This window comes from Benincasa hispida, chromosome 12, assembly GCF_027475165.1.
Source record: "Benincasa hispida cultivar pf3 chromosome 12, pf3_genome.v1.1, whole genome shotgun sequence".
Classification (NCBI taxonomy): Eukaryota; Viridiplantae; Streptophyta; class Magnoliopsida; order Cucurbitales; family Cucurbitaceae; genus Benincasa; species Benincasa hispida.
In genome coordinates this window covers 51361077-51388020 of record NC_143489.1, presented here as the reverse complement: position 1 = coordinate 51388020, position 26944 = coordinate 51361077, and the positions used below count along the sequence as shown (strand labels likewise).

The 26944-nt window shown below is 35.3% G+C and overlaps 2 protein-coding genes and 1 pseudogene across 2 annotated transcripts; 1 reads left to right on the top strand and 2 right to left on the bottom strand.

The window, feature by feature from the left end:
• Positions 1-2215: 2215 nt before the first annotated feature.
• Positions 2216-4158, bottom strand: LOC150032051 (uncharacterized). Its single transcript, XM_090308365.1, has 6 exons — positions 4068-4158; positions 3749-3891; positions 3441-3614; positions 3167-3358; positions 2804-3082; positions 2216-2233 (listed from the first exon to the last, which is right to left on the bottom strand). Exons 1-6 carry the CDS (start codon positions 4156-4158, stop codon positions 2216-2218), a joined length of 897 nt encoding a protein of 298 aa, XP_090164491.1.
• An 8288-nt stretch (positions 4159-12446) lies between these two features.
• Positions 12447-16374, top strand: CKB4 (casein kinase II beta subunit 4). Its single transcript, XM_039018693.2, has 5 exons — positions 12447-13196; positions 13552-13770; positions 14188-14297; positions 14372-14537; positions 15910-16374. The coding sequence occupies exons 1-5, from the start codon at positions 12950-12952 to the stop codon at positions 16044-16046; spliced, it is 879 nt and encodes a 292-aa protein (XP_038874621.1). The 5' UTR covers positions 12447-12949; the 3' UTR covers positions 16047-16374.
• A 1661-nt stretch (positions 16375-18035) lies between these two features.
• Positions 18036-23649, bottom strand: LOC150032050 (uncharacterized; annotated as a pseudogene).
• Between the last annotated feature and the right edge of the window lie 3295 nt (positions 23650-26944).

The following is a 26944-nucleotide window of genomic DNA, read 5'->3' as shown; positions in this document are numbered from 1 at the left end:
ACTGATACAATTTGTAGTTTTGGCATATTTTTAAGTAAACAAAAGCCTATGTATTACAAAAAAATAGTTGACAGCTCCAAACCGCTTCTTGATCGCTTCAAACAGCTTCAAATCGGACCCAAAATTGCTTGCATCGGATGTAAACCTCCTGAATCGGGTCAATAAAAACAATTTTGAAAATGAATCAGGCCAGGTTTGAAGAAAACCAGTCAACCTTCTTAAACCGGTTCAAGAATCTCGCTTAGATTGAAATCTGACTAAAACTTGATCTCTCGATGCAAGTTGAAATCTTGTTTAAAACTTGATCTCTTGTTGGATCATTGAAATCTCGCTCAAACCATCAGAATCTCACTCCTGGCTTGAAATCTCGTTTGAACTTGATTCAAAATCTCGCTCAAACTTGAAATCTCACTAAGACTTCCATCAGAATCTCGCTTGAGCTTGAAATCTCGCTCAAACTTGATTCAAAATCTCGTTTGAACTTGAAATCTCGCTCGAAATTCCAACAGAATCTTGCTCGAGCTAGAAATCTCTCTCAAATTTGATTCAAATTCTCGTTTGAACTTGAAATCTCGCTCGAAATTCCAACAGAATCTCGCTTGAGCTAGAAATCTCATTGGAAATTCAAACAGTAGCTGAAGAATTGGAAATATGCAGCTCAACCTTCTTCACTTCTTTCTTCAATTACATCCTGATTTCAACTTCTAATGACTCCATATGAATTAAAGACTCCTAAACACATATTAAAGCCCATCAAACAAGAGCCAATTACAAGAGAAACAACATAATTGAAAGGATTAAAATGCCAAAACACTGGAAAAACCATATCAACATACTTTTTCATGTAGGTCATGAAAAAAAACACCCACCAAACTCAAATTAACAATAGTTAAGTGCTTAAATCATGCTCTAATACCAACTGAAGGAAAGAAATATCATGCAATGAAAGACTACAGAATCAATAAGCACTTAAACTACATTTAATTTAAGTTTTAAGCATGTTGTACATATGATATTCAAAAGAGGATTTGAAACACATATTACCTTTGAAGATTCCTCCACGAAATCAGCTGCAAAACACCAAGATAGAGCTTGAATCACCGAGAGGACTACCATCGAGATCTTCTCTATTATGCTCAAGTTGAAATGTGTGGTGGAAACACTTGAACAAGATGAATTGATGAAAAACGAGAGTAGGGTTTTCAGGTTATCAATTCAGAAAATATATTTAAGCATTCTCTCTAATCTTCATGCATGGAGCTTCGATATATAGGTAAAAAACATGCAAATATATATTGTTGCATGTTAGGTAGCTCCAGCTTGAAGATCAGCACCAAGAATAATTAGAATTTGATGATATTCCATAAAACATGTTAGTGGGTTTTTTCCTAAAATTGAAAAAACCCATTAACATAAAATGATTTCAAAAACTCATTTTATAAAATTAATTTAAATAAAATTAATTTTAATTGATTAATTTAATATCCACTACAAGAAATCTAACTTCTCCCGACGTCACAATTCGTCGGAAAAGGGCGGAAAATGCGTCGAGAAAAGCTCTCCCAATGAATAATAGGTCGTCGAGAGTTTGGTCGGGAAAAACCCATCAGAAAAGGAACTCCTGACGGATGATAGGATGGCATTAGGAGTTAGTCGAGGAACTCCCGACGCATGTATAGGGCGTCAGGAGTTCCACTAACTACCAACGCCTTATATACAGCATTGGCAGTTGGGACGCCCTATATATGCATTGGGGTTCCTCAACTAACTCCCGATGCCGTTTTCTATGCATCGAGAGTTCCCGAACTCTCGACGGTTGTTTCATGCGTTTGGAGTGCTTGAACTCCCGATGGTTTATTTGATGCGTCGAGAGTTATAAGAACTCCCGACGCAGTAATATATGTGTGGGGAGTTCCTTCATTAGTTGAAATTTGTCTTTTGAATATTTTCAATTTATAGTTTGTAATTTTTTTAAAATTTGATCTGAATAACCTGTAAAATATAATTAACCAAATAAAGATTCACATAATAAATAAAACAACGAAAACGAAGTCCATACTATAACAAATAAATCAAAAATTACAATATCCTAAAATAAAACAAAGTCGTTACTAGAACTTCATAAACATTCATATCACAAATACATAGATGAAATAAAATGAAAACAACGTCTAAAACACGTCTAGAACATAGCATCTTCAACAATCGTCCAAGATCATCTCCGAACAACATTCTACAATAAAACAAAAACATTCAAATGTCATAATCAGTAAACATCCACAACACATTCAAACTTCGTAAACAAAACATCCACGACACATTAAAACTTCGTAAACATTCATAAATACACAAGGACTCCAAATTCAACGACAAGACGAGTGTAATGAAACTCTACCTACCCCCCACGACAAACATGGAACCTCCCGAACATAAAAAAACACACAAATATCATAAACAAGAACCAACACACATAAAACTAAAACTTTGTCTTCAAAATGGTTTAAACCAATCTCAACCCACATAAAACGACAAACATGGAACCTTCTGAACATCATTTCATAACTGCAGGATAGCACATCAAAAAACACACAAAACGACAAAAAACACTACCATAACTGCAGGATAGCCAATAATTCTCTATCATAAAGCTACTTAAGAGATAACTACTTTGCTACCATAACTACAGGATAGCAACATATTAGACAACTAAATAATGTAGTAATCATACCTAATTCGATGGGTCTCCTCTCTATGATTGTATCATGTCTTCAATCATTTTTTTCATTTCTTTCATTTGTCTTGCATGATTCTCTTTCATTTGTTTCTGAACGTCTTCAAGTTCCTTAATTTTCGACTGAGACTGTTCGAAATTGGCTCTCAATTCCTCCATTCCCTTCTCCGTTCCTTGAGTAGATGACGAGCTTGATGAGATACTACCCTTTCTTGACTTAGGTTTAGGGCCCCAACCTAGGCCTTTTGAATATCTGGGTCGTCTACCCAAAACTGTCTCACAGATTTCATCCCCTATTAGTGGTTGAGAACCTTCTAGAGTGGGGTTGGATTGTAATTCCAACATTTGATTCTAGACATATTAATTAAATGTGTAAGAATGAACGACTAAAGTTAGAAATGAAAAACAACACGATAGTATAGCAAAAAATGTTACAGGTGCATTTTCAGCTGCCTCGTTCATGAACTTGCCACCTTTAGAGTGTGTTTCCCTAAATAGGTCAACACGTTCTATTTCTCGACCTTCCTTTTCCTGCAACTCTGCCTGAATTTGCAGGAATGACGTCGATCTGCCTACGTGGTCGAACGGTAATTTTTCTCTATTCTTCTTGTTTTTCACAAACATTTTCTATATTTCAACAAAAAAATAAATGTCAAAAGTATGATGTATTAGTAAATGCAACAAATGATACACGCCCTAAATATTCTACCTGAAAGGCTTCACTCTCGAAGCGGTCACACAAAAAATACCAATCTTCTGGCCTATTTTTAAGCCAGCTAGGCAAGTTGGCACGTGCTTGCTGAGGATCTCTACATTTCCTGTAATGTCTGTGCAAATATGCTCTAATTTCTTTGAAGGAGTTTTGCATTTGATGTTCTATAAAACGGTTAAATCATTGACTGGACAGATCAAGATTGAAATGAGGCTACAAAAGAATGAAGGAAGAATTAGCATAGATGATGTTCATGACTCTTAATCTACAATTGACTCTAAAAGAATAAACTTATAATTACTTACCAGCAATAGAGTCTTAGCCAATTCTATAAACTCGTTTGGAGCCTCAGCAAAAGTACGACATCGTATTGGAAATGCAGATCTCACGGCGACACCAATCGCATTACTAAATCGACCGAATGTTGAGATATCGGTTTCATCTCCCCCTTATTTATCACGATTGTAATTTTGCCATGTTTTTTGACGTATTTTTCCAACTCGATGTTTCGATAATGCTCGCATTTCCTCCAAGTGGATGCTGAGCTACTATCTAATGAATAGAAAATTTTAAACGGTTTATGATGTATTTCAGTTAACAAAATATATTTCAAAATATACTAACCTGAAGTATCACCCACAGAAGATCCCGTGTTGCCTAGATATATCTCCTGGAATTCTTCATCAGCTTCATGTTGCCTATTAGGGTTTGACATCGTATCTATACAAACATAAAAAAGACAAAACAATATTAAATTAATATGAAATACGTGTAAACAGAGAAAAAAAGAATTGAGTAGATACATCATTACTCATCATCGTAATCTAATTCAAATTATTCATCAGTACTTGAACTGTTATTGGGAGATAATTGTTCTTCATCATCATTGTTTATGAAGTCATGATCGCCATGTACAATAATTGGTCTTTCCACAACTGTAGGATCAACGTCAACTCTGCATAAAGTAACCTCCTCAATGGTTTCATCCACTTGGACTCCACCAAAAATTTCTAGTAAATCTAGTTGTGCGTTTTCAACATCATCCACTTCTGGTACATCCCATATTCGCTTATTTTGGACTACTTGAACAACTTTTCAATGCTACCATATTTGATATCATCAATGTAAAAGACTTGTTGTGCTTGGATAGCAAAGATGAAAGGCTCATCGACATATCAAAAGTGTGATGTATTGATCGATTTGTTTCTTAAATCCACATGAATCATCTCTCAACTGTTGCCTATAAAATGACTATGTATACCTGAGATCTGAACTAATCGGGAAATTTGTGTTGATGTTTTATATATAAGTTAGAGGTGCTTTGAGCTTCACGACGAATTAACCTCAAATGTTGCCTATAAAATTGATCATTTGAATTATATCAAAGGATTTACCCTAGAACTTAGAAAAGGAAAAAGTTTGAAACGTACTTGCGACAGTCTGTTATTTCTTTACAATTATTGAGAATGTACCAATGTGCAATACGCTTTTCCTCCGCTGATAGCATCCGTAAAGTTGACGCCCCTAATGGTCGTATCCTCTGCCTAAATAATTCAAATTCACCAAATATCTCATGATCGGGAATGTTATCATCATTTCGTTCATCTCTATTGAATCTCGTTTCAATCCCACTTAGATATCGCGAACAAAAGTTCCATGATTCATTCATTGCATATGCTTCCGCTATAGACCCCTCAAGACGTGCTTTGTTCCGTACAAATTGTTTTAATGTTTGTAAACTTCTTTCAATAGGATACATCCAACTGTAACTAACTAGACCCACCACTTTGGTTTCATATGATAGATGAACTACAAGGTGTACCATAACATCGAAGAAGGCAGGCGAAAATATTTTCTCCAACTTACAAAGTATGACTATGATGTCTACTTGTAGTCTGTTCAAATCACTTACACATATTGTCTTTGCACATAAGTCGCGAAAGAATGTACACAATTCAACAATAGTAGTGGATACATTCTTCTGTAGGTATGCTCAAATACCAATAGGGAGTAGTCTATGAAGCAACACATGACAGTCGCGTGTTTTCAGCCCCGATATTTTTCCATCTTTGTCATTCACATATCGTGATATGTTAGACACGAGCCCATCAGGAAATTTCACTGATTTCAAATACTTACAAAATGAAATCCGTTCACCATTAGTTAATGTGTATGCTGTGTGTGGTTTTACATATCTGTTATCGACCTGTATCAAGTGTAGGTCCTTTCTTGTCTTCAAATCTTGTAAATCTAATCGAGCATTTGTTGTATCCTTTGTCTTTCCTTCAATATTTAACAATGTGCCCACCAAATTGTCGCATATGTTTTTTTTTAATATGCATTACATCCAATTTATGTCGTAACAATAGTCTAGACCAATATGGAAGTTGGAAAAAAAAAATACTTTTCTTAGTCCAGTTTAGAATTCGTTTTCTTTTTTTATCTTACTTTGATGAATGTTTGCTAAGCACAGAAAAGTTTAGCGTATTTATTTGTTGTAAGATCTCTTCTCCATTCATTACGACTGGAGGAGGTCTACGTTCAACTTTTCCTAGATCTCTTCTCCATTCATTACGACTGGAGGAGGTCTACGTTCAACTTTTTCATCATGTTGCCTACTTCGACGCCAACTATGATTCTCTGGAAGATAACGTTGATGTCCCATAAATGATATTTTTCCTCTTATCCTGAATGATGAATTATCTTCTTTGCATATTGGACATGCTTGATAACCTTTTGTACTCCACCCAGATAGGTCACCGTACATAGGGAAGTCATTAATCATCCATAATAAGGTAACATATAGTTGAAAAAACTCACCAGTAACAAAATCATAAGTTCGCACACCAATTGTCCATAACTCTTTCAACTCTTCAATCAACATCTGCAAATAAACATCAATTTCCTTTCCAGGAGATTTTGGACCAGGTATGAGTAAAGACATGAAGAAGTTTGTTTCATTCATGCATTTTCAAGGGGACAAATTATAAGGAATTATCACCACATGCCACATACTATAAGAAGTGCTCATATTTACAAACGGATTGAACCCATCTGAAGCTAATCCCAAACGAACATTTCGGGGATCTAAAGCAAAATAAGGAAATTCACGATCAAAATTTTTCCACCCCTCTGCATCAGCTAGATGTCGCAATACATCCTCCATTTCAACTCGCTTATCTTTATGCCATCTCATGTCAGAAGCGCCTTCTTTTGATGCAAATAATCGTTTTAATCTCGGTATCAATGGAAAATGACGCAATACCTTATGTGGTATTTTTTTAGCCTTGCCATCTTTAACTTTATATCGAGACTCACCACAAATGGGGCATTGTTACAAATCTGTAAACTCTTTCCAATACAATACACAATCATATTTGCACGCATGAATAGACTCATAACCTAGGCCTAAATCACGCAATTTTCGCTTGGCTTGATAAAGGGAAGTAGGTATAGAGGTGTCAGCTGGAAATGCTACTTTTAATAATTCCAGCAACATGTCAAATAATTTGTTACTCCAGCCGTTGAGAACTTTGATATGCATCAAATTCACTAAAAAGTTCAAGGACGAAAATTGCGAACAACCAGGGTATAATTCATTACATGCTTTGGTCATTAAATCCTCGAATAAGCTCGTGGTATCTCTTTCTTGACCATTAGAGAACATTTCATTCTTAATCCTTTCTTCATTTGCATTTTTGTTTTCAATTGGAACTTGTAAATCGTTTATAAGATTCAACATCTCATTTTCTTCGACAACATTACTCTATATACTATCTATTTCAACATTATGTATTGAATGACTTATATGACTTTCAAAACTTCTAGATAAGTTTGCTGGCTCTCCATGAAATACTTATTCACAGTATGAGGGAGATATTCTATATGTTAATAGATGTCGTTCCACAATATCTATTTTGTCCCAAATTGAATTCATACAATTCTTGCATGGACATCTTTTTTGTCCGGAATCATTAACATGAAACTTCGCCATATCTAAAAACTGGGATACTCCTTCTCTATACTCCACTGATAACTTATTCCTTAGTTTAATCCATTCTTTATTCATCCTTAAAAATAAATCTTTTCTGACCAACTTGTAATCCAAAATAATAACCTAGATTAGAAGACAAAGCATGAATTTTGATTAACTTATACAAAATTCCAAGTTTGTTCGGAGTATTTAAAATTTTAAATAATTTATAATACGTGATTTGACTTTTTTTGCCCTAATGTTATTGATTTTTTTCCCCAAAATAAGTCCACAATTAAGTAAATTATAACATCCATAATCCAAAAAATTGCATAAATTGAAACATCCACAATCTATGGCTTAAATAAAAAACAATGCTAATTAAAAAAAAAAATCCACAATAACATCCACACTCTAAAAAATTACATAAATTGAAACATCCACAATCCACAATAACATGCTATAAATTAATCCACAATCCACAATAACAAATCAATCCATAAAAAAATGTATAAATTGAAACATCCACAATCCAACATTCACAATAAAAAAAAAAAAAAAACTCAATCCACAATAACATGCTATAAATTAAAAATAATGATTTAAATTAATATACAAAATAAGAGAAAATAAAGGGGGAAGATTACCGACAGGCCGCGGCTGGCAGTTGAAGGAGTCAACTGAAGGAGGGGAGGCGGTAGCGGCTGGACTAGACGATGGCTGAAGAAGCGACGGTGGCGACTACTTGAAAGAGCAAAACGCAAAGGGAAGGGAGAGGGATCGACGAGCGAGGGAGTGGAGCAGGGGGAGGAGATCGGCGGGGAAGAATGATGGGAAAATGAGAGAGATCGGCAAAGGGAAAGGGAAGAATGGCAGTGGCGACGGGTTAGGGTTCGGCGACAGCGGGTTAAGGTTCAAAGTGGGGAGAATGGGGAAAATGAGGAAGAAGGGATCTTGTTTTTACTAGATCCCATCTCCCGACGCCCGTCGGAGATCCGTCAAAAGTTCCAAGGGAACTCCCGACGCCTATTTTATTCGTCGGGAGTTCTCCGAGAACTCTCGATGGGACACTGTTTTACGTCGTCGGGAGACACCTTTTCTCCTGACAACCGATTTAGGCGTCAGAGAAGCTCATTTTTTTTTTTTTTTGTAGTGATCTAAATATTAATTTAGTAAAATATTAATATCACCAATGAATCAATTTTATATTTAAATCATAATTTAAATATTAATTGATTTTTCAATTTCGTTTAATTTCAATCAAACTAAATGTTTATAATTGTATCATATACAATCAATCGAAAATCCTAAAAATTGAATTTGAACATTTCAAATTCATAACCCTAATTTCATACATCAATACTCAATTCGTTATTCCAATTTAATGAGCTAGTAGAGAGACCTAATGGACCTACAGATCATGAGCTCCAACGATTTGTAATTAAATCGTTAAAACTTTTTAATCGAATTAATTACTATTCGTTAACTATCAAGACACATCACTATAGCTCGATAGTTGCACTCTCCTCACTGTAGATATATTACTATCCATATAAATCATAATCAGTAAGTCGATCCTTCACAAGTCGTTCGTAATTACAATTTGGTCAAAATTACTATTTTACCCTTGTAAATACATCTCGTTCCTTAAGTTTCCAATGACCCTCTAATGAATAATTCGATTTATAATACTACTTATGAATCATGTTCTTTCTCTATCATGAGAAGAGGGACCCCGATTATTTAAGACCTGGAATCAGTACTTAAGAGAACAACCTATCTGCTAACCCTAAAATGGGTAGGAGTGAATTCCATCTTGTAGGGCTATGTCCCCAACAATTCATCCGGTCTTATCCCCAAAATGGAAGGTTTATTGAGCAGTGTTGTTGAACTACTCTCACCCATGCAGATCAAAGGATAATCTCAAATAAATAGAAGTTCATAGCTAGCTCAGGATTAATATCGAGTTATCCTAGGTTACTTATGTATGAAATAGTTAGTTTTAACAGTAAACGGTCGTTATAAAGAAAAGTGACTATTTAGTGGTCCAGTCTATATGCAAACTCATTACATAGGATGCCCCCACTCACATGTCTCTACATGAATGATCTGTGGATCACATCATTTGTATTACCTATACAAAATGGGTAGCATCCAATAGTGTTATCAGGATGAGATACCCAATTTCATCCATATACTTATAGACCATTTAGGCTATATACTATTAACTTGATCCTGTTTATGTCACTACATAAAATTAAAGTATTCATACTATAGCCATGAATATGTTTATTGGATTTTCATAATAGAGTGCAAAATAAACAATTTTATTGAATAAAATACTCAACAATATTTTATTGATAAATAGAATGTTTAACACAAACTGCGAGTTCTAGGACATTCCCAACATCCGCTTCACTATCGATTTCTCATCTGGAATTGTAGCCATTTACTGACAACATACTTCTTGCGGCTAACATCATCTCCTCTATATCAGGACTCCAACGTACTCCAAATTACCTTTGCTGACTTTTGGGCCATGAACAGATCAAACATCAAAGCCATCATATGATTCAGCATATGGCCACAAACTATTTTTTTGTATTTTGTTTTTTTTCTCGTATTTATTAGGATCAATTGCGGAGGACTACTTTGATTAATCAGAAACATCAAGGGGTTGTTTGGAGGATTCTGGATCAAAGATAGTTGCCACATTTTCGGTACTAACAGGCGATTCTGTGGTGAGGATATAATCAATCTCGAGCTGCTCGGAGAAGATCAATAATTTCTTAGACTAGCGATGATAATTTGCTCCGTCCAATGGTTCGATCTTGGACAAATCAGGAAGAACCTTACCATTCTTAATTGAAATTTGCTTAATAGCTTTTAAATTGTTAGAAGAAATGTCACGAAGGGTTGGTACATTGTGGAGAAACGACTGCCTTAAAAGCAATTACGGTGTGACCTTGGTGCTAATCGCTATGTCGGTTGTTCCCCAAGGTTAATGCAATCTCCAAATTCAGGTATGCACTTGTCAGAGAATGGACTAGAATCAATGATTGCTCAAAATATAAGAACAATTTGATGAAAATAGAAGAGAAAGTAAGAAATAATCAGTCGTGTGTCTCCTCTCTCAGGTGTGATCTCTATCAAATAGTAGAGGACATAACAAAAAGATGAACGTTGTAGCAGATGAACGGTCATATGAACACTGATAAATGGGCAAAAGAACAGTCGGGGCAAAAGAACAATAAAGAAAACAGTCAAACAAAACGGTCTACAAAATATTAATATAAATGATTCATTAAAAAAATCAAATAATTAAGTAATAAAAATTTAGTATCCAGCAAACCGAACATACAGCAACAACACACACATGTGGTGAAAGGGTTATACTTCCACCACTAACACACTTTAAACTCTTATCTAGAATGCCTTGGTATTTATACCCTCTGGACAATTCCAAATCTATCATGTCGGACAAAGCTCCCCGCTCCATTTAACTTTTCCTGTGGGCATAAGCCAAAAGTCATTTCCAACACTATTAAATACAACGGGAATTGTAGCGTATGGCAAATTTAGGGTTTTGTTTTGAAAAATGACAAAACTGGCTAATAATAGGATTTATGGCAACCCACGTGACATGCACATGACTACAAATTTCTATATCCCTAATTTGCCCTTGTCTAGTTCATTGTTGTTGTTATTGATGAAACTACAAATATATGGTAAGTGTAGAATCATAAACAAGGTTGAGTTCTGTATACAGGGTAATTGTTGATTTTCCTTAAGAACAACTACCCTCCTGAGTTTCATAATCTGCTTATTTTATTATTAGTTTAGATTCTGTTTAAACACTTTTCAAATTAATCTCACTTTAATTAAATATCCAGATTTTCCCACCAAATTTATATTTTAAATTTTCATATATTACCAAATTTCATTTTATATAATCAAATTTCAAATTTATTCTTATCTTTGAATTGTTTTTCATTACTTTATACATATTCAAATTTATTCAAATTTTTGAATTGCTTTTCATAATTTTATACACATTCTTAATAAATTAGCTGGATATTTCTCATATCCTTAAAGGATTAAATTGTTTTATATTATTTCAACGATTTGGAAAAAAAAAAATATCCATCACTATCGTAAAAAAATATAAGTTTTGTTACTCACATAAAGTGTTTATCGATTTACGTTTTGTTGTGGTTTTTTCACAAGCTATTGTTTTTGCCATGGCTTTACAATGGCTTAGACTTTCCCTATTCCTCTTTCCATTGATCTATCGATTTTCCTCTTTTTCTCTTCATTTGTTCTTGTATGATGATTCAATCTTCTTTTGTTTCATTATTATAATCAACTTTCTTTGTTTTTCGACCAAAGAAGATGAAACCTTGTTCATCGGAGAAAATCAGAGTTAGACATTATAATAAATCAGAACTTTCACAGTTGGGGGGACACCAGAGAATTGGAGTTATGTGGTGGTTGATTGTACCTGTGAATATTGCAAATACATTATATATTTGAATAATAATTAAGCAAAAATAGAACATTTTCTTCAACATTCTGAGCACATTATTATCAATTAGTTTATCTAACTCTTTTTCAATTGGTTTAACTTTTTGTTACCAAATTTATTTTCATCTAAATCTTTTTTTCATTAGTTTAAACATGTTGTTATCAACTTCAAAATGTAATATAAAGTTAAACGTATTTTTATTTTGCCTAGATGAGCTCTGAAAATTAACTAATATACATTTATAGATACATTGTAATTGTAACATGAAGTTATGAGATTAACTAATTTACATTTATACATACAGTGTAATTGTAGTATGAAATTATGTGATTTTAACCTTCATTAAGTAATCCAATGATATAACAAATTGATAAAAGTTTTAAAGTTAAAGAATTAAACTTGTAATTAAGAAGAAAAAGAAAACACACTACCTACCAAACTTGTAACCTAATTTTTAAAAAGAGATATTTAACTTAAAACTTTATTCCTTAGTCATTTTAAAACTAAAAGACGAAATAAAAATAAAAATAAAAATCAATAATTCAATAATTTTTCGTCTGAAAATCTCGTGCTTTCTCAAGCAACCCTTTACCATACTCTTTTGTTTTTTTCATTTCTTCTTAGAGAGAGAGAGAGAGAGAGAGAGAGAGAGAGAGAGAGATTAAAAAAAAAAAGAAAAAAAGAAAAAAAAGAAAGAAGCCTAAGCGAACTGTTCTCTTCCACTTCTTCAAACCCTAGACCTCTCTCCTTCGATTCTTCTTCCATCAAACCCTACTGTTCCTCCCCCTTTTGTCCACCTCCATTTCTCCTCTGTTTCCTTTGCTATTCTCTCATTCAAATGACTTCATCTGATTTTCGCCCCTAAAAAAACCCTAATCTCCCTTTCTTCTTGCTCCCCAATCCAGGGATTTGCTTCCACCGTCGAGTTGTTTTTGTTTTTTTGTTTTTTGGAGGTCCCTTCATCAGTAGGTTGAATTCGAATTTACGAGCTGTGATTTGTTGAAAGATATGTATAGGGATCGAGGAGGAGGAGGGGGGATTGGTGGTTCTTCGAAATCGGAGATCGTAGGTGGTACCTTGGATCGGAAGCGTATCAACGATGCTCTAGATAAGCATCTGGAGAAGACTTCTCCATCTACTTCAAGAGGTCTTCATAGTAAGGAGAAGGAGAGGCTCTCTGTGCCGTCGACTTCAACTGGTAAACCACAACTTGATCATCGTTCTGCCTCTCTGTCCAAGAATAAATGCTCCGATGGTTAGTGTTGTTTTCTTCTTTCCTTGTTATTTTTTTTTTAAAATTATTTTAATATTGTGAGTTTTTTAGTTCGTGTTATTCAGGTGAACGCTTGGGAAATTTGGAAGAGTTTTAAACTCTAATTTTTGTTTTAATCGGGATCTAGGTCATTTAATGTCTCTGTTCCGTTTTTTGAAAACTCTACTTAGAAATAAAATGAACTTGGAGTTACATTTTTGCTAACGGGTTTTGTCCAATGATAGAGTGGTACTTGGCTTCTATGGCAGCATTATTTTCTCTGGAGATATTATAGCTATCGTTTGTCTTTTTCTTCGATTTTTTTTTATTGTATCTAATAAATTTCCATTAATGTCAGAGGAATCTGAAACAGACAGTGAAGAATCAGATGTCAGTGGTTCAGACGGAGATGATACGTCATGGATTTCGTGGTTTTGCAATTTGAGGGGAAATGAATTTTTTTGTGAAGTTGACGATGAGTACATCCAAGATGATTTCAATCTTTGTGGCTTGAGCAGTCAAGTTCCTTACTATGACTATGCGCTTGATCTTATTTTGGATGTTGAATCTTCTCACGGTGAGGCTATCTTGTCCAATGCTGGATTTCTCGTTTTTTCCCCTTTTGTAATTTAAGGAATGTATAATGCTGCCCCGCATCTTGACTTTCATAATATATCATCTGGGAGTTCAATTTATGTGTATGAATTAGACTGTCGAGCCTTCTATAAGAATTGTGACTACGATACTAAATCTTGGTTTGGTTTTCCATTGATTGGATGGTTGGTAGATGATGACATTACAATCCATTGTTAGGAAGTCTAGTTCCTTTAGAAGTATTTCGTTTAGTAATTGATAGTTCTACATATTAACCGACCCCCTCTTCTCATCCCTGCTTTGGAAGAACGATACTACTTCATAGTTCAGGCTTTCCATCTCTGTTCTTTGTGTGCATCTTTTTTGTTCATACTTCCCATCTGTTTATGGCCATGCCCAGGTGACATGTTCACTGAAGAACAAAATGAACTAGTTGAGTCGGCTGCTGAGATGCTATATGGTCTTATTCATGTCAGATACATACTAACTGGCAAAGGAATATCTGCAATGGTAATTTCTCATTAAAGTTTCTTTAACTACTTATCTTCCTCCTATGTTTAAATTGCTAACTAGAAAAAATACAGCTGGAGAAGTATAAAAACTATGATTTTGGAAGGTGCCCAAGAGTGTACTGCTGTGGACAACCATGCCTTCCAGTGGGGCAGTCAGATATTCCTCGTTCCAGCACTGTAAAGATATACTGCCCAAAATGTGAAGACATATATTACCCTCGTTCAAAATATCAAGGCAGTATCCTTCTTTAAATTTATCATATCTTGTCCTTCTGCCTCCTCTTTGCCTTGATGTTGTAAATTTATTCTCATATATAATTATTTTGATTCTTTGCTGCACGTTCTACATGCTTGTTATTGAATTCATAAGAAGCATGTATAGCCCTTTTTTATGAGATTGATTTTGCCTGTGCTTTATTATTTTATTTTTTTTCAAGAAGCATCTGTTAACTTTAATCATTTTTGTGTATTTGTCAATCTTTTTTCTATTGCTAATTTAGATAATATATGGTTTTATATTATTCTTCTAGTGATTTTTTCCATGTGTATTCTTCTTTGTAACAAGCTGAGTTTGTATTTTGAATGGAAAAAAATAATCGAGTCACGATTATGACATTGCTATGATCAACTGTTAAAGCAGTTCAAAAAGTTGTTTCAAGGCCTTGATAGTCTTTAGTTGCTGCTGTATAGAACATTATTTAATATTTGTCTTTGTTCAAGTAAGCTATCTGAAGAGTCGAATAATTCCGTGGTAGCATGAACCATTGCAAAGGTTTTCCTCCCTTGCTGCAAATGGTCACTTCATTTTTATTTGATTCATCCATGAAAGATGTTTGATCGTGTTTGGTTCTATAATCTTACTAAAGGACATGTATCAATAGATAAGTGATGGCCATGGTTATTTTGTTTTTTGTTTCTTTGTTTTTTTTGTTCTGTTCTGTTCTGTTTTTGTTTTTGTTTTTGTTTTATAGATTGAGTGCTACGGTAAATCTGCAGTCAGTTTCAGATTCTCTGAAGTTTTTTCTTTTCATGATATTTCGAGAATTAAGGGCGGGTTTGGAATGTTTTCGGGAGCGGGACCGGTGCATTCAGTTACTTAAAAGCACTTTCAATATTGTGTTCGGCTAGATAACCAAAAGTGGTTTTGGAAATTCTGTAATCACTTATAATGCGTCTAGGAGAAGCACACAAGTAGTGTATCTATCAAAAGTACAAATGGAGAAGTGCTTTCACGTGAATGTACTTTTCTTCAAAAGTCTCTCCCTTTCCTGATGTGTGCTGTTAAGTTAGAGTTGTCATTTTGGATATTCAATGGACTGTGAATGTATATTGAACAAACTCATGTGCTTACATGCAGATAAATTTTGCTTTCAAAGGGGGTGGGGAATGGATGTGTTTTCGGTTTTTACTACATGCTAATCTGTGGCTTCTCTATTTTAGTAATGGTTCTGGATTTGTGGTTGGTGTTCTGAAGCAAATGTTGGGGATGGGTTATTTTTTTTTCCTTTGCAAGTGAATGCCTGCTTAACTAGTCTTTTTATGATGCATACTGTTAATTGTACACCTCTATTGCCTTGTGTTCTTCAAGGGTTTCCTTCACTTGGCCTAAGATATCGATGGAGCGTATTTCGGAACCACATTCCCACACTTGTTTTTGATGACATACGGACATCTGAAGCCACAAAAAGCCACACAAGGCTATGTTCCCAGAGTTTTTGGCTTCAAGCTTCACAAAAAGCATGATTGAGTTGGAAAGCTGCATGTTGAGTTGAGATCCATCCTTCGGTATTCATCCATTTTCAAGTGCGCTGCCTGGTGCAATACTTCTAATACCCCCTCTGCGACGCGGCTGATGTATGCACTCATGGTTCTAACTGTCAAAGGTAATTACAGCCAGTTGTTCAAAAAGTCTCAAAATGATTATTAAAGAAAAAAATGTTCACAAATGCAAAATTGTCATAGTAGCTGAACACGTCTTCTTTTCTTATTTCGTTTCATGAATTAAAATGGTGTTTGTAAGTTTATTTCTCTCTATTATGGGTTGATAATCAAATTATTTGCTGTTATGCATTCCAGTTCTTGTACTTGATTCTTTCTCCTTCAGTTTATAATACACGTTAGTTTTAAGCCCTTTACCACCGCTATTTCCTATTTCTGTGTTGTAATATGAATGTCATTTCTTCCTCGTAGACTCTTTAGGGGATCTTGGGTTTCTGAAGTTCTGAATTAAAAATTTTTAGTTTATGTAATGTGTTTTGATTGTTATCAAAGATACAATTTCAGTTTCATTTTAATTGTTGCCCAAATTCATAGCTTGTGTTACAAAATCATTTTTTTTTCAATGAGGATATTGTTTTTGCATTGCACTTCATAGTTGCTTGTGTTCCATGCTTTGGATATGTGATTGGTTCATGGTTTCTTATCAGAAAAAGAACAAAAAAGTGGTCGTTTTCATGGTAAAGTTTGATTTTGAGATTGAATTGTATATGTATTGTCCATTTATTAATTTCTTTGGGGCTTTTGAGAATTATGATTATGAATGTTACTGTTTAATGTAAGCTCCTAATTGTTGATTCTCTTGTTCAGGTTTTTTACTCGTAATTTTATTTTTTTTATTCAAGAACATTTTGAAATCTAAGGTCGTCTTCGATCGTAACTATTTGATTTTTTACTTTTAAAAATTAAGCTTAAAAATATTGTATTTGCCTCTGGTGTATGAATTTCTTTGTTTTGTTATCTATCTTTTTAGAATGTTCTCAAAACTTGAAGTTATGTTTTGAAAATTAAGGTTTTTGATATGGTTAATTTAAAATTTTAGTTTGTAGACAATTCTCTTTTTTTTCTTTTTCTTTATATTTATTTGTGCTGCAAAGGTATCTTATCTATAGACGGCTTAAATCTGAGTTTCTTTGATGTATAGCGTTTTGGTAACCTTTTTGAAGACCAAGCTGAGTTTTTGGTGTAAAAGCTAGCACACGTTTCATAAAACTAAAAACAGATGTAGTTAATTGTTTTTGGATTTTTGTGAACAATCACAAAGAAAAAAGAAAGAGTCAAAACATCAAATAATCAAGCTATTATTTTGGATCTTATTTGATAATCATTTAGGTTTTGTTTGGTCAACATTTTAATTTTTGGTTTTTGGTTTTTTTGTTTTCTAATTTCTGTTTTTAAATTTATGTTCTCTGAAAATAAAAACTTGGTAACTGATTTTTATTTTCTGTTTTTGAAAAACAAAAAATCCACAACTTATTTGGCAATTGTTTTAGGTTTTCAATTTTTTTTATTAAGAAAAGAACGATTTGACAATTACCTTTTATTTTTGTTTCTATATAACAAATAATAAATTAATTTTATAATATTATTTCACATGTAAGGGTTAGGACTTGTTCAAGTTTTTTCATATAACCACTCCAACTAAAATAAAAATATTTCATATACTTTTCGCTAATCAATTAAAGGACAAATAATAAAAGAACCATGTCTAAGAGGCACAAATAGAAAATAAATTGAAAATTAAAAAATGACACCAATATTCATAATATTTAACAAAATTAAAACACATTGCAGGAATAACAATTAACATTGGACTTGAGTTGCCGTCTAAAGCTGATTAGCAATTCAATCCTTCACAAAAGTCATGCTTAAGTTGATTTTGACTCACATTTATGTCACATGTCAACAAGGGTTTGTGATATGTCTCTTCGATTCTGCATGTTTTCTTCTTCAATGATCATTAGTCTCCATTATATTCATTAAAAAGCTCATCACTACTATCATGCAATTTGATAAAATTATGAATTGTACAACATGCTATGGGAATATATTTTCGTGTGGATAAAGGATATGTGGGCATTTGCTTCCAAAAAGGAAATCGAGCCTTTAATACCCCAATGCACCTCTCGATCACATTGCGAAGTGATGAATGACGATAGTTGGACAACTCTTCTTTACCTTGTAGTTGACGTTTGTCATCTCCAAATCGTGCCAATGATATATTTCTCCATGATAGAGTGATAAAAATCCAGGCATATTAGTGTAACCAGAATCAACAAGATAATATCGATTTGTTCAGTCAAGAATATTTTTAATCAATAAATTAATAGTCAAATAGAAAGACTATAGTTTGAAAGAAAACTATATATTGTTACATACCTCCTATGGACATTGGAAATTTATTTGTCGAATCTCTAATACATTCAAGAAATATTCGAGAGTCATTTGTTGTTCCTTCCCAACCAGGCATCACATATGTGAATCGCATATTGAAAGGGCAAACACACATTATATTCCATATGAGGCTTGTTTTTCTACCACGATATGGAATTTGCTTATCTTGTAGAGTAGATGCACTAATGTGAGTTTTATCGATTGCACCAACAAAATCCTATTAAAAAAAACTATTTATTTCACACAAATTTTCATTGGATAACATATAAAATAATAACTAATGAAGAAAATTACCTTAAAAAAGGGTTAGTATTTAGATCTGAATATTATCACTCGGGGAACAATATCAAATTCTGAAGAACAAATAACATTGGTTCTAAGCTGACAAACTTTCTTTAGAATTTGATTAAAGTATCGTGAGATTGTGTAACCTAAATATTGGAATCTTTCTGCTACTAGTTGATTCCTTTCATTATGTGATATAATAAGCAAAAATATGGCAACTTATTCTTGAATAAATATTTAGAAGCTTTTAGATCAGTGATATTTTTTAACTCTTCACAAAATGCTACAAATGCATCTCTTTTCATCCTAAAACAGTCACAACATCTTGTGTCGTTGGCATTTAACAACTTAATCACGTAGTGATGTCCTCTAAGTGTAAAAGTTCTACACGGTTGACTAAGCATTTGTGCTTTATGCAATTATTCCCCTAATAAACAAAAAAAATATCTAGATATCTTCATCCTCGTGTTCATCATCTTCATGCAAATTCATCACATCATTATCAAAAAGTAAACGGTCTTCCAAATAACTGTGACGTAAATCCATAATTAACACCATGTGTTTAATATGTTCAAATAACATAAAGAACTAATAAAACAACTAAAATCTTTCAAACACAAAGTATATGTACTAATCGTATCAACAACGGTTGGGGTTGATACCCTAAATCTCGTAGGGTCCTGTAATTTGTAAACACTTGTATGAACAAACACTTTGTGATTTATAATATATGATATTTTATTCACTTTAGTCTATGAAATATGAGATATTTTAGTTACAATAACCACAAACTAATAAACTAAGATCCCTGGTTATCGTTGTAACTTAAACATGTATGTGGAGACATACAAGTGAATCGTGCTTTAAGTGATAACCTAAATGGTCTGTAATATATGGATAAGGAGAGATACCTTATCCTGGTGACACTACGAGTGTGACTCGCTTTGTAGGTGTTACAAATGTTGTAAAGTGCAACAAATGTTATGATTTTAATCATTCATGTATTAGACATGCGAGCAGGGATATTCTATATAAAAGAGTTTGTATAAGATCGGACCATGAAATGTTTAGTTACGTGGCATTCATAATTGAGACTTTCATTTCACTAGGATGACCATAGGTAACATGACCTTAATCCTGAGTGAGTTGTGAACTCCTGCCTATGAGGATGGTCCTTTGATTTGCATGGGTGAGAGTGGCCAGATTGCCAACTCAACAAGCCTATCACTTTGGTGATTCATCTGATTGGGGAGCTGGCTGGGAACATAGCTACACAAGATGGAATTCACTTATTCCACAAAGTAGGGGTAAGTAGATAAATTTCTCCCTTAAGGGCTGATTTCGAGGCTTGAACAATGTGGTACCACATCTTTCTCTTGGCCTGAGAAGGGTTTAGTCATAGTGGGGCTATGATCTATTGTTCATTAGAGGAATCAGTGGTACTTAAGGAGTTAGATGTAACTACAGGAGCAAAACAGTAATTTGACCCAACTGTACTTACGAGCGATTTGTGAAGGGTCATCGTACTGTTGATTAGTTATATCCAATGACACATAAATATATCTGTAGTGCGAAGATTGCAGCTGTTGGTTTTTAGTGGAGTGCCCGACGGTTAACGGATGGTGGATAATGTGATTAAAGAGTTTAGTCAGTTATTCATGTACCGTTGGAGCTTCAAGATTTGGAAGATTTCGGGGCATTGCTCATCAAGGAAGATTTAGTGGAGTGCCTGATGGTTACTAAGTCAGTTATTCACGTACGATGTTCTCAAAGATTGATCTCAGGTCAGGATACCATCAACTGAGAATAAATGATATTGATATACCCAAGACATCTTTTCGTTCGAGGTATAGGCATTATGAGTTCATAGTGAAGTCGTTCTGTCTGACGAATGCCCCAACTGTATTCATGGATCTGATGAATAAGGTGTTCAGGGAATTCCTCGACACCTTTATGATTGTTTTTATTGATGATATCTTGGTTTATTCCACGATAGAGGCTGAGCATGAAGAGAATTTGTGAAAAGTTTTGGAGATGTTAAGGGCCAATAAGCTGTATGCTAAGTTTTCTAAATTGTTTTAGTTGAGGCAGGTGTCCTTTCTAGGGCATGTAGTATCGAAGGAAGGAGTTTCCATGGATCCTGCAAAGATTAAGGCAGTTACAAGTTGGGCTCGCCCAACCACAGCCAGTAAGGTGCGCAGTTTCCTAGGGTTAGTAAGCTACTACAGGCGATTTGTGAAGGACTTCTCTCGCATAGGCACCTCATTAACTCAGTTGACCTGAAAGGGAGCCCCTTTCGTTTGGAATGAGGTTTGTGAGAGCAGTTTCTAGGATCTCAAGCAAAGGCTGGTTTCAGCCCCAGTTCTTATAGTGCCAGATGGATCATGTGGTTTTTTCATTTACAGTGACGCGTTCAAGAAAGGATTGGGATGCGTATTGATGTAGTAGGGGAGAGTAGTTGCTTACACTTCTCGTCAGTTAAAGAATCATGAACAAAATTATCCCACACACGATTTGGAATTAGTAGCAGTGGTTTTCGCTCTCAAGATATGAAGGCACTACTTATATGGAGAGAAGATATAGATTTTCACCAACCACAAGATTTTAAAGTACTTTTTCACTCAGAAGGAGTTGAACATGAGGCAAAGAAGGTGGTTAGAGCTGGTGAAGGATTATGACTGCGAAATTTTGTACCACCCATGAAGGCGAATGTAGTGGCAGATGCCCTGAGAAAAAAGGTAGCCCATTCAACAGCCCTCATTACTAGACAGGCTCATTTGTGCAAGGAGCTAGAGTGGATAGAGATTGTAGTGGCAGTGGGGAAAGTCATGACACAATTAGCGCAGTTGTCAGTGCAATCGAGTTTAAGGCAGAGAATTATTGATGCGCAACAGTGTGACCCTTATCTGGAGGAGAGAGTTCATAGGGTGGATTCAGGCTAGGATGGCGAATTCTTAGTATCAGCGGAAGGTGGTCTCCTCTATCAGGGACGTTCATGCATGCCAGTAGATAGTGATATTAAGAATGAGTTGTTGTCAGAGGCTCACAGTTCCCTATTTTTTATTCATCTTGGCAGCACCAAGATGTATTAGGACTTGAAACGTTATTACTGGTGGAATGATATGAAAAAAGAGATTGTGGAGTTTGTCGGTAAGTGCTTCGTGTGCCAGCAGGTGAAAACCCCGAGACAGAAGCCATCAGGCTTGTTACAGCCATTGAGTGTGCTAGAATGGAAGTGGGAGCATGTATCTATGGACTTCATTGTGGGGTTACCCCGGACAGTCAAAGGTTTCACCGTAATTTAGGTTGTGGTAGACAGACTTACTAAATTAGCACATTTCATACCTAGAAAGTCCACCTTTTCAGTAAATAAGTGGGCACAGATATACATGAAAGAGGTGGTGAGATTGCACGGAGTGCCTATGTCCATTGTTCTAAACAGAGACCCTCGTTTCACGTCTAACTTCTGGAATAGTCTTCAGGCAGCTTTGGGGACCTGGTTGGATTTCAATACAGTTTTTCACCCACAGACTGATGGGCAGACAGAATGATTAAATCAAATATTGGAAGATATGTTGCGTGCCTATGCCATAGAGTTTTCAGGAAGCTGGGATACTCACTTGCATTTAATGGAGTTTTCTTATAATAAAAGCTACCGGTCTATTATTGGGTCACCATTTGAGGCCCTTTATGGGAAGAGTTACAGATCTTCTGTGTGTTGGGATGAGGTAGGAGAGAGGAAAGTGTTAGGACCTGAGCTAGTGCAAACCACAAATGAGGCAATACAGAAGATCATGGCTCGTATGCAAACAGATTAGAGCAGACAGAAGAGCTATGTCGATGTGAGACATAAGGACCTGGAATTTGAGACTGGTGACAAAGTGTTCTTAAAAGTGGCACATATGAAAGGTATTATGAGGTTTGGCAGGAAAGAGAAGTTGAGTTCGAGATTCATTGGACCCTTCGAGGTGTTGGAACGAATTGGCCCCGTAGCTTACCGTTTGGCATTGCCTCCGGCACTGACTTCAGTTCATAATGTCTTTCATGTTTCGATGCTGAGAAAGTATGTGACAGACTTGTCCCATGTAGTTGACTTTGAGCCCTTGCAGTTGAATGAAAACTTGAGCTACGAGTAGGAACCTGTGGAGATTCTCGCTAGAGAGGTAAAGACATTATGCCGCAGGGAGATAGCATTTGTGAAAGTCCTGTGGTAGAATCATCAGTTCAAGAAAGCCACTTGGAAGCGAGAGGATGAGATGAGAGCCCAGTACTCAGATTTATTCTAGGAGTAAACTTTCGAGGACGAAAGTTCCGTAAATGGGGAAGAATGTAACACCCCTAACTTTGTTAGTAATGTAATTTTAGTAATTTTTTTTTTAATTGGGAGTATTTTTGTAATTTTGGACTTTAAGTGTAATTGCAGGAATTTAATTATTGACGTTGAAAATTATGATTTTGGAAATGAATGGCAGGAGTTAATTCTTTTTGAAAGGTACGGAATTTAAAGGATTTATGTGGATTAAGGAAAGAATAAAATATATAAAATATATTTTATTTTTATTTTATTCTATTTATTTCTTATTCTTTTCTCTTTCTTTTTCTTTTTCTCTCTCCCTTCCTTTTCTTCTTCCTCGCTTAGACACCCCCCTAGTCTTTTTTTCTTCAGCGTCGCCCGAAACCCCAACCCTTCGTCCGCCGAACCTCCCAGTCGCTGCGTCTTCTATCGAGCCCAGCACCCACGAGCAGCTGCCTCGATCCACGAGCAATGCGTGCTGCCAACCGATCTGCACTCCAGCCACGCCGCTCGTTGTTCGTGGGTTTTGGCCAATAAGATCCCACCAGTCGTCGTGACTCCTTCCCTTAGCCGTTCGCATCAGAGTCGTCGAACTGTCCATTTTCGTCTTTCAGCCGTGACTCCCCAGCCAATTCAGGTCTCCAAGCCTTGCGCGCTGCCGCTTGGTCTGCTCAGTTTCATCGCAGGTCATCCAGCTACGCCATACTGTTGATTGGTTATATCCAATAGACATAGAAATATATCTGTAGTGCGAAGAGTGCAACTGTCGGTCTTTAGTGGAGTGCCTGACAGTTAATGGATGGTGGATAATGTGATTAAAGAGTTTAGTCATTTATTCACATACCATTAGAGCTTTAAGTTACAGGTCCATGAGGTCCCCTTGGTAGCTCAATGGATTCAAGTTGAGAATTAGTTTTTGGGTTAGTTTGAAATGTTCAAATTAGCAAGAGGGAATTTCATTATATATGATATAATTAAATTAATTAAATTATATATGATATAATTGATATAATGCACTTGATACATTATTTTTTAATTGGAGGAACTAATATTTGAATATGATTCCTCCAGTCAAGCCGTGTCGCTCAGCCATCGTGACTCCTTCCCCTAGACGTTCGCACCGGAGTCGTCGAGCCGTCCGTGGCCGTCCTTCAATCACGACTCCCCAGCCGATTAAGGTCACCAAGCCTCGTGCGCCGCCGCTTGGTCCGCTCGGTTCCATCGTAGGTCATCCAGTTGTGCCGTTGTTTCTCGTCACAACCTCTTTGCTTGTCGTCCCAGCCTTGTCCATATTTTTGGGTCGTTCGTTTTAGCTCCGTTCAGCCCACCAACACAGTTTGGACATCGTCTTGGCTAAAACTCTTGTTTTGGGTAAGGTTTCTGCATTTTTGGTTTATCATTTTTCGATCGATTCTTGAATACCCATCTATTTTTGGCATTAATTGGGTGATGCCCTTTGTGTTTCAGCTTTGGATCAAGTTCTTGAAGGTATTGAGGTGTCGTTCTTTGAAGTTGGAGAATTTGATTTGGGGGTAAGATTTCATTAAATAAATTGGGTTTCTTAGAGATTCTTGATTGCCAAAAAATAAGAGTGTTTGGTTTCAATTTGGTTATAACTCATTGTGTTGGATTTTCATAATCAAGATTTTGAAGATTTCGGGGCGTTGCTCATCAAGCAACAGACCAATTTTTGGGTAGAAAATTGTTAAAGTTTGGTAAGTTTTGGTGAGTAGTTGATTGGTTATCTTTTGGATTAAGAGTAATTGTCTATAATTAAGTTATTAGTTTTCGATTTAATTTATGTTCAGTTGGCCGATTGATTTGAGTTTTGGAATTTATTTTGGACCAAGCCACAACGTTGGGTAAGATTATTGGGAATTTTTTGGTTAATTTGGGTTTTGGAACTAAGCCCTTTTTATTAATTGTAAATTTGGATTATATTTAGGCATGATTCAAGATTCATTTAAGCTAGGAGGAAATTAATTTTCTTGTCGCTTAGACATAATTTTGAGGTAAGTAATCTTACTATTGGAAGCTACCCACGGGCCAGACACTAGATGTATGCTAGCATGATAGATTGATATTATGAAAAAACGATAGTATGATAGACTAATAGTATAGTATAATCGATGTATGTCTTCATATGAGGATCTGAAAGATTAAATGTGCATATAGATACTTGAATGCTAGCATGAGATGATATTTGATTCCATGAGGTTGTATTTGATCTGAGGATGTTGAGATGTATATGTATGTTGTAGAGCCATGATGTCGAGATGTATATGTATGTTGTAGAACTATGATGTTGGGATATTTATGTATGTTAAAGAACCATGTTATAATGCTTGTAATGTTGAGATTGTAATAGTGTCCTCACTGATTAGTTAGTTGCCCACTAGATGTTGTATTTCCTTCGGGATTCACTAGAGGTGGTGGTTTCCTTTGGGATTCGCTAGAGGTTGTGTTTCCTTCGGGATTCACTAGAGGTGGTGTTATCCTTCGGGATTCACCGGAGTTTATGTTTTCTTCGGGATTCACTAGAGGTGGTGTTATCCTTCGAGATTCACTAGAGGTTATGTTTCCTTCGAGATTCACTAGAGGTGGTGGTTTCCTTCAGAATCCACCAGAGGGTGTGTTTTCTTCGGGATTCACTAGAGGTGGTGCTTTCCTTTGGGATTCATCAGAGGTTGTGGGTTCTACGGGACTTACTAGAGGTAAGGGGTATACTTAACTACAATAGGATAAAAAATTAGCTACTCATGTATGAATCCCATGAGGACTAGAGAAGTATTTATGTTCCACCAAAGGTAGGCATCTAGAGGACATAAATGCCAAGCCTGACCCCAGTAGTGGGGTTACTTACTGAGTATTTTTTTTTATACTCATTATTTCTCACGTTGTTGTTTCAGGTAAGGGTAGAGATGCACCGACGACTGACAAGAGGAATTCTTGATCGAGCCATCGGGGACTAGTTTACATGCTTCCGCTCATATTTAAATGATTCTATTATGTTTTTACATTTTCAATTTTGAGATTTGAGACTACCGATTCAGTTTTGTTTTTAGACTTATTTGTTTCTTTTATGATTTATGGATACCATATCCTTTGACTTTAAGTATTTGAAATTAATGTAAATCTTTTTAGTTATCTCATTTGTTTAGCATTTATTTCATTATAAAAATAATGTCATTTTAACTTACATGCATGCATACGTTAGTAACGGTCTAGCTTGAGTCCTAGGGGGTCGAGTCGTTACAACTACAGACCATTTAGATTATCACTTAAGACACAATCCACTTGTATGTCTCCATATACATTCTTAAGTTACATAAAATAACCTCGGGTCTTAGTTTATTGGATTGAGTAAAAACTTATAAAATAACACTTATTTTATTAATAACAACATGTTTACAGACTTCACAAATTTCGAGACTATCAGGAGATTTAGGACACCATTTCTAATAATCTCCCACTTTTCTTAAAACCTCGGGAGACTAATGTACAATACAAAGACAGTACAAAATACAATAAACTAGGGCATACACTATACCCAGGTACATCTCCCACTTGCCCTAGAAAAGGTGCCATATATCTCATAGACCCAAACTAGATGACCCTCAAACACTTTAGCTGTGAGAGTCTTTGTAAACGGATCAACAACGTTGTGCTCCAACGCGATCTTCGTGACAATCACATCATCGCGATGCATAATCTTCCGGATCAAATGATAATTCTGTTCTATGTGCTTGCCTCTTCGGTGACTCCGAGGTTCCTTAGAATTTTCCACAATCCCACTGTATCACAATAAAGTGTGATCAGCAAAGACATATTTGGAACAACTTCCAAATCAGTAAGGAACTTCCTAAACCAAACAACCTCTTTAGCAACTTCACAAG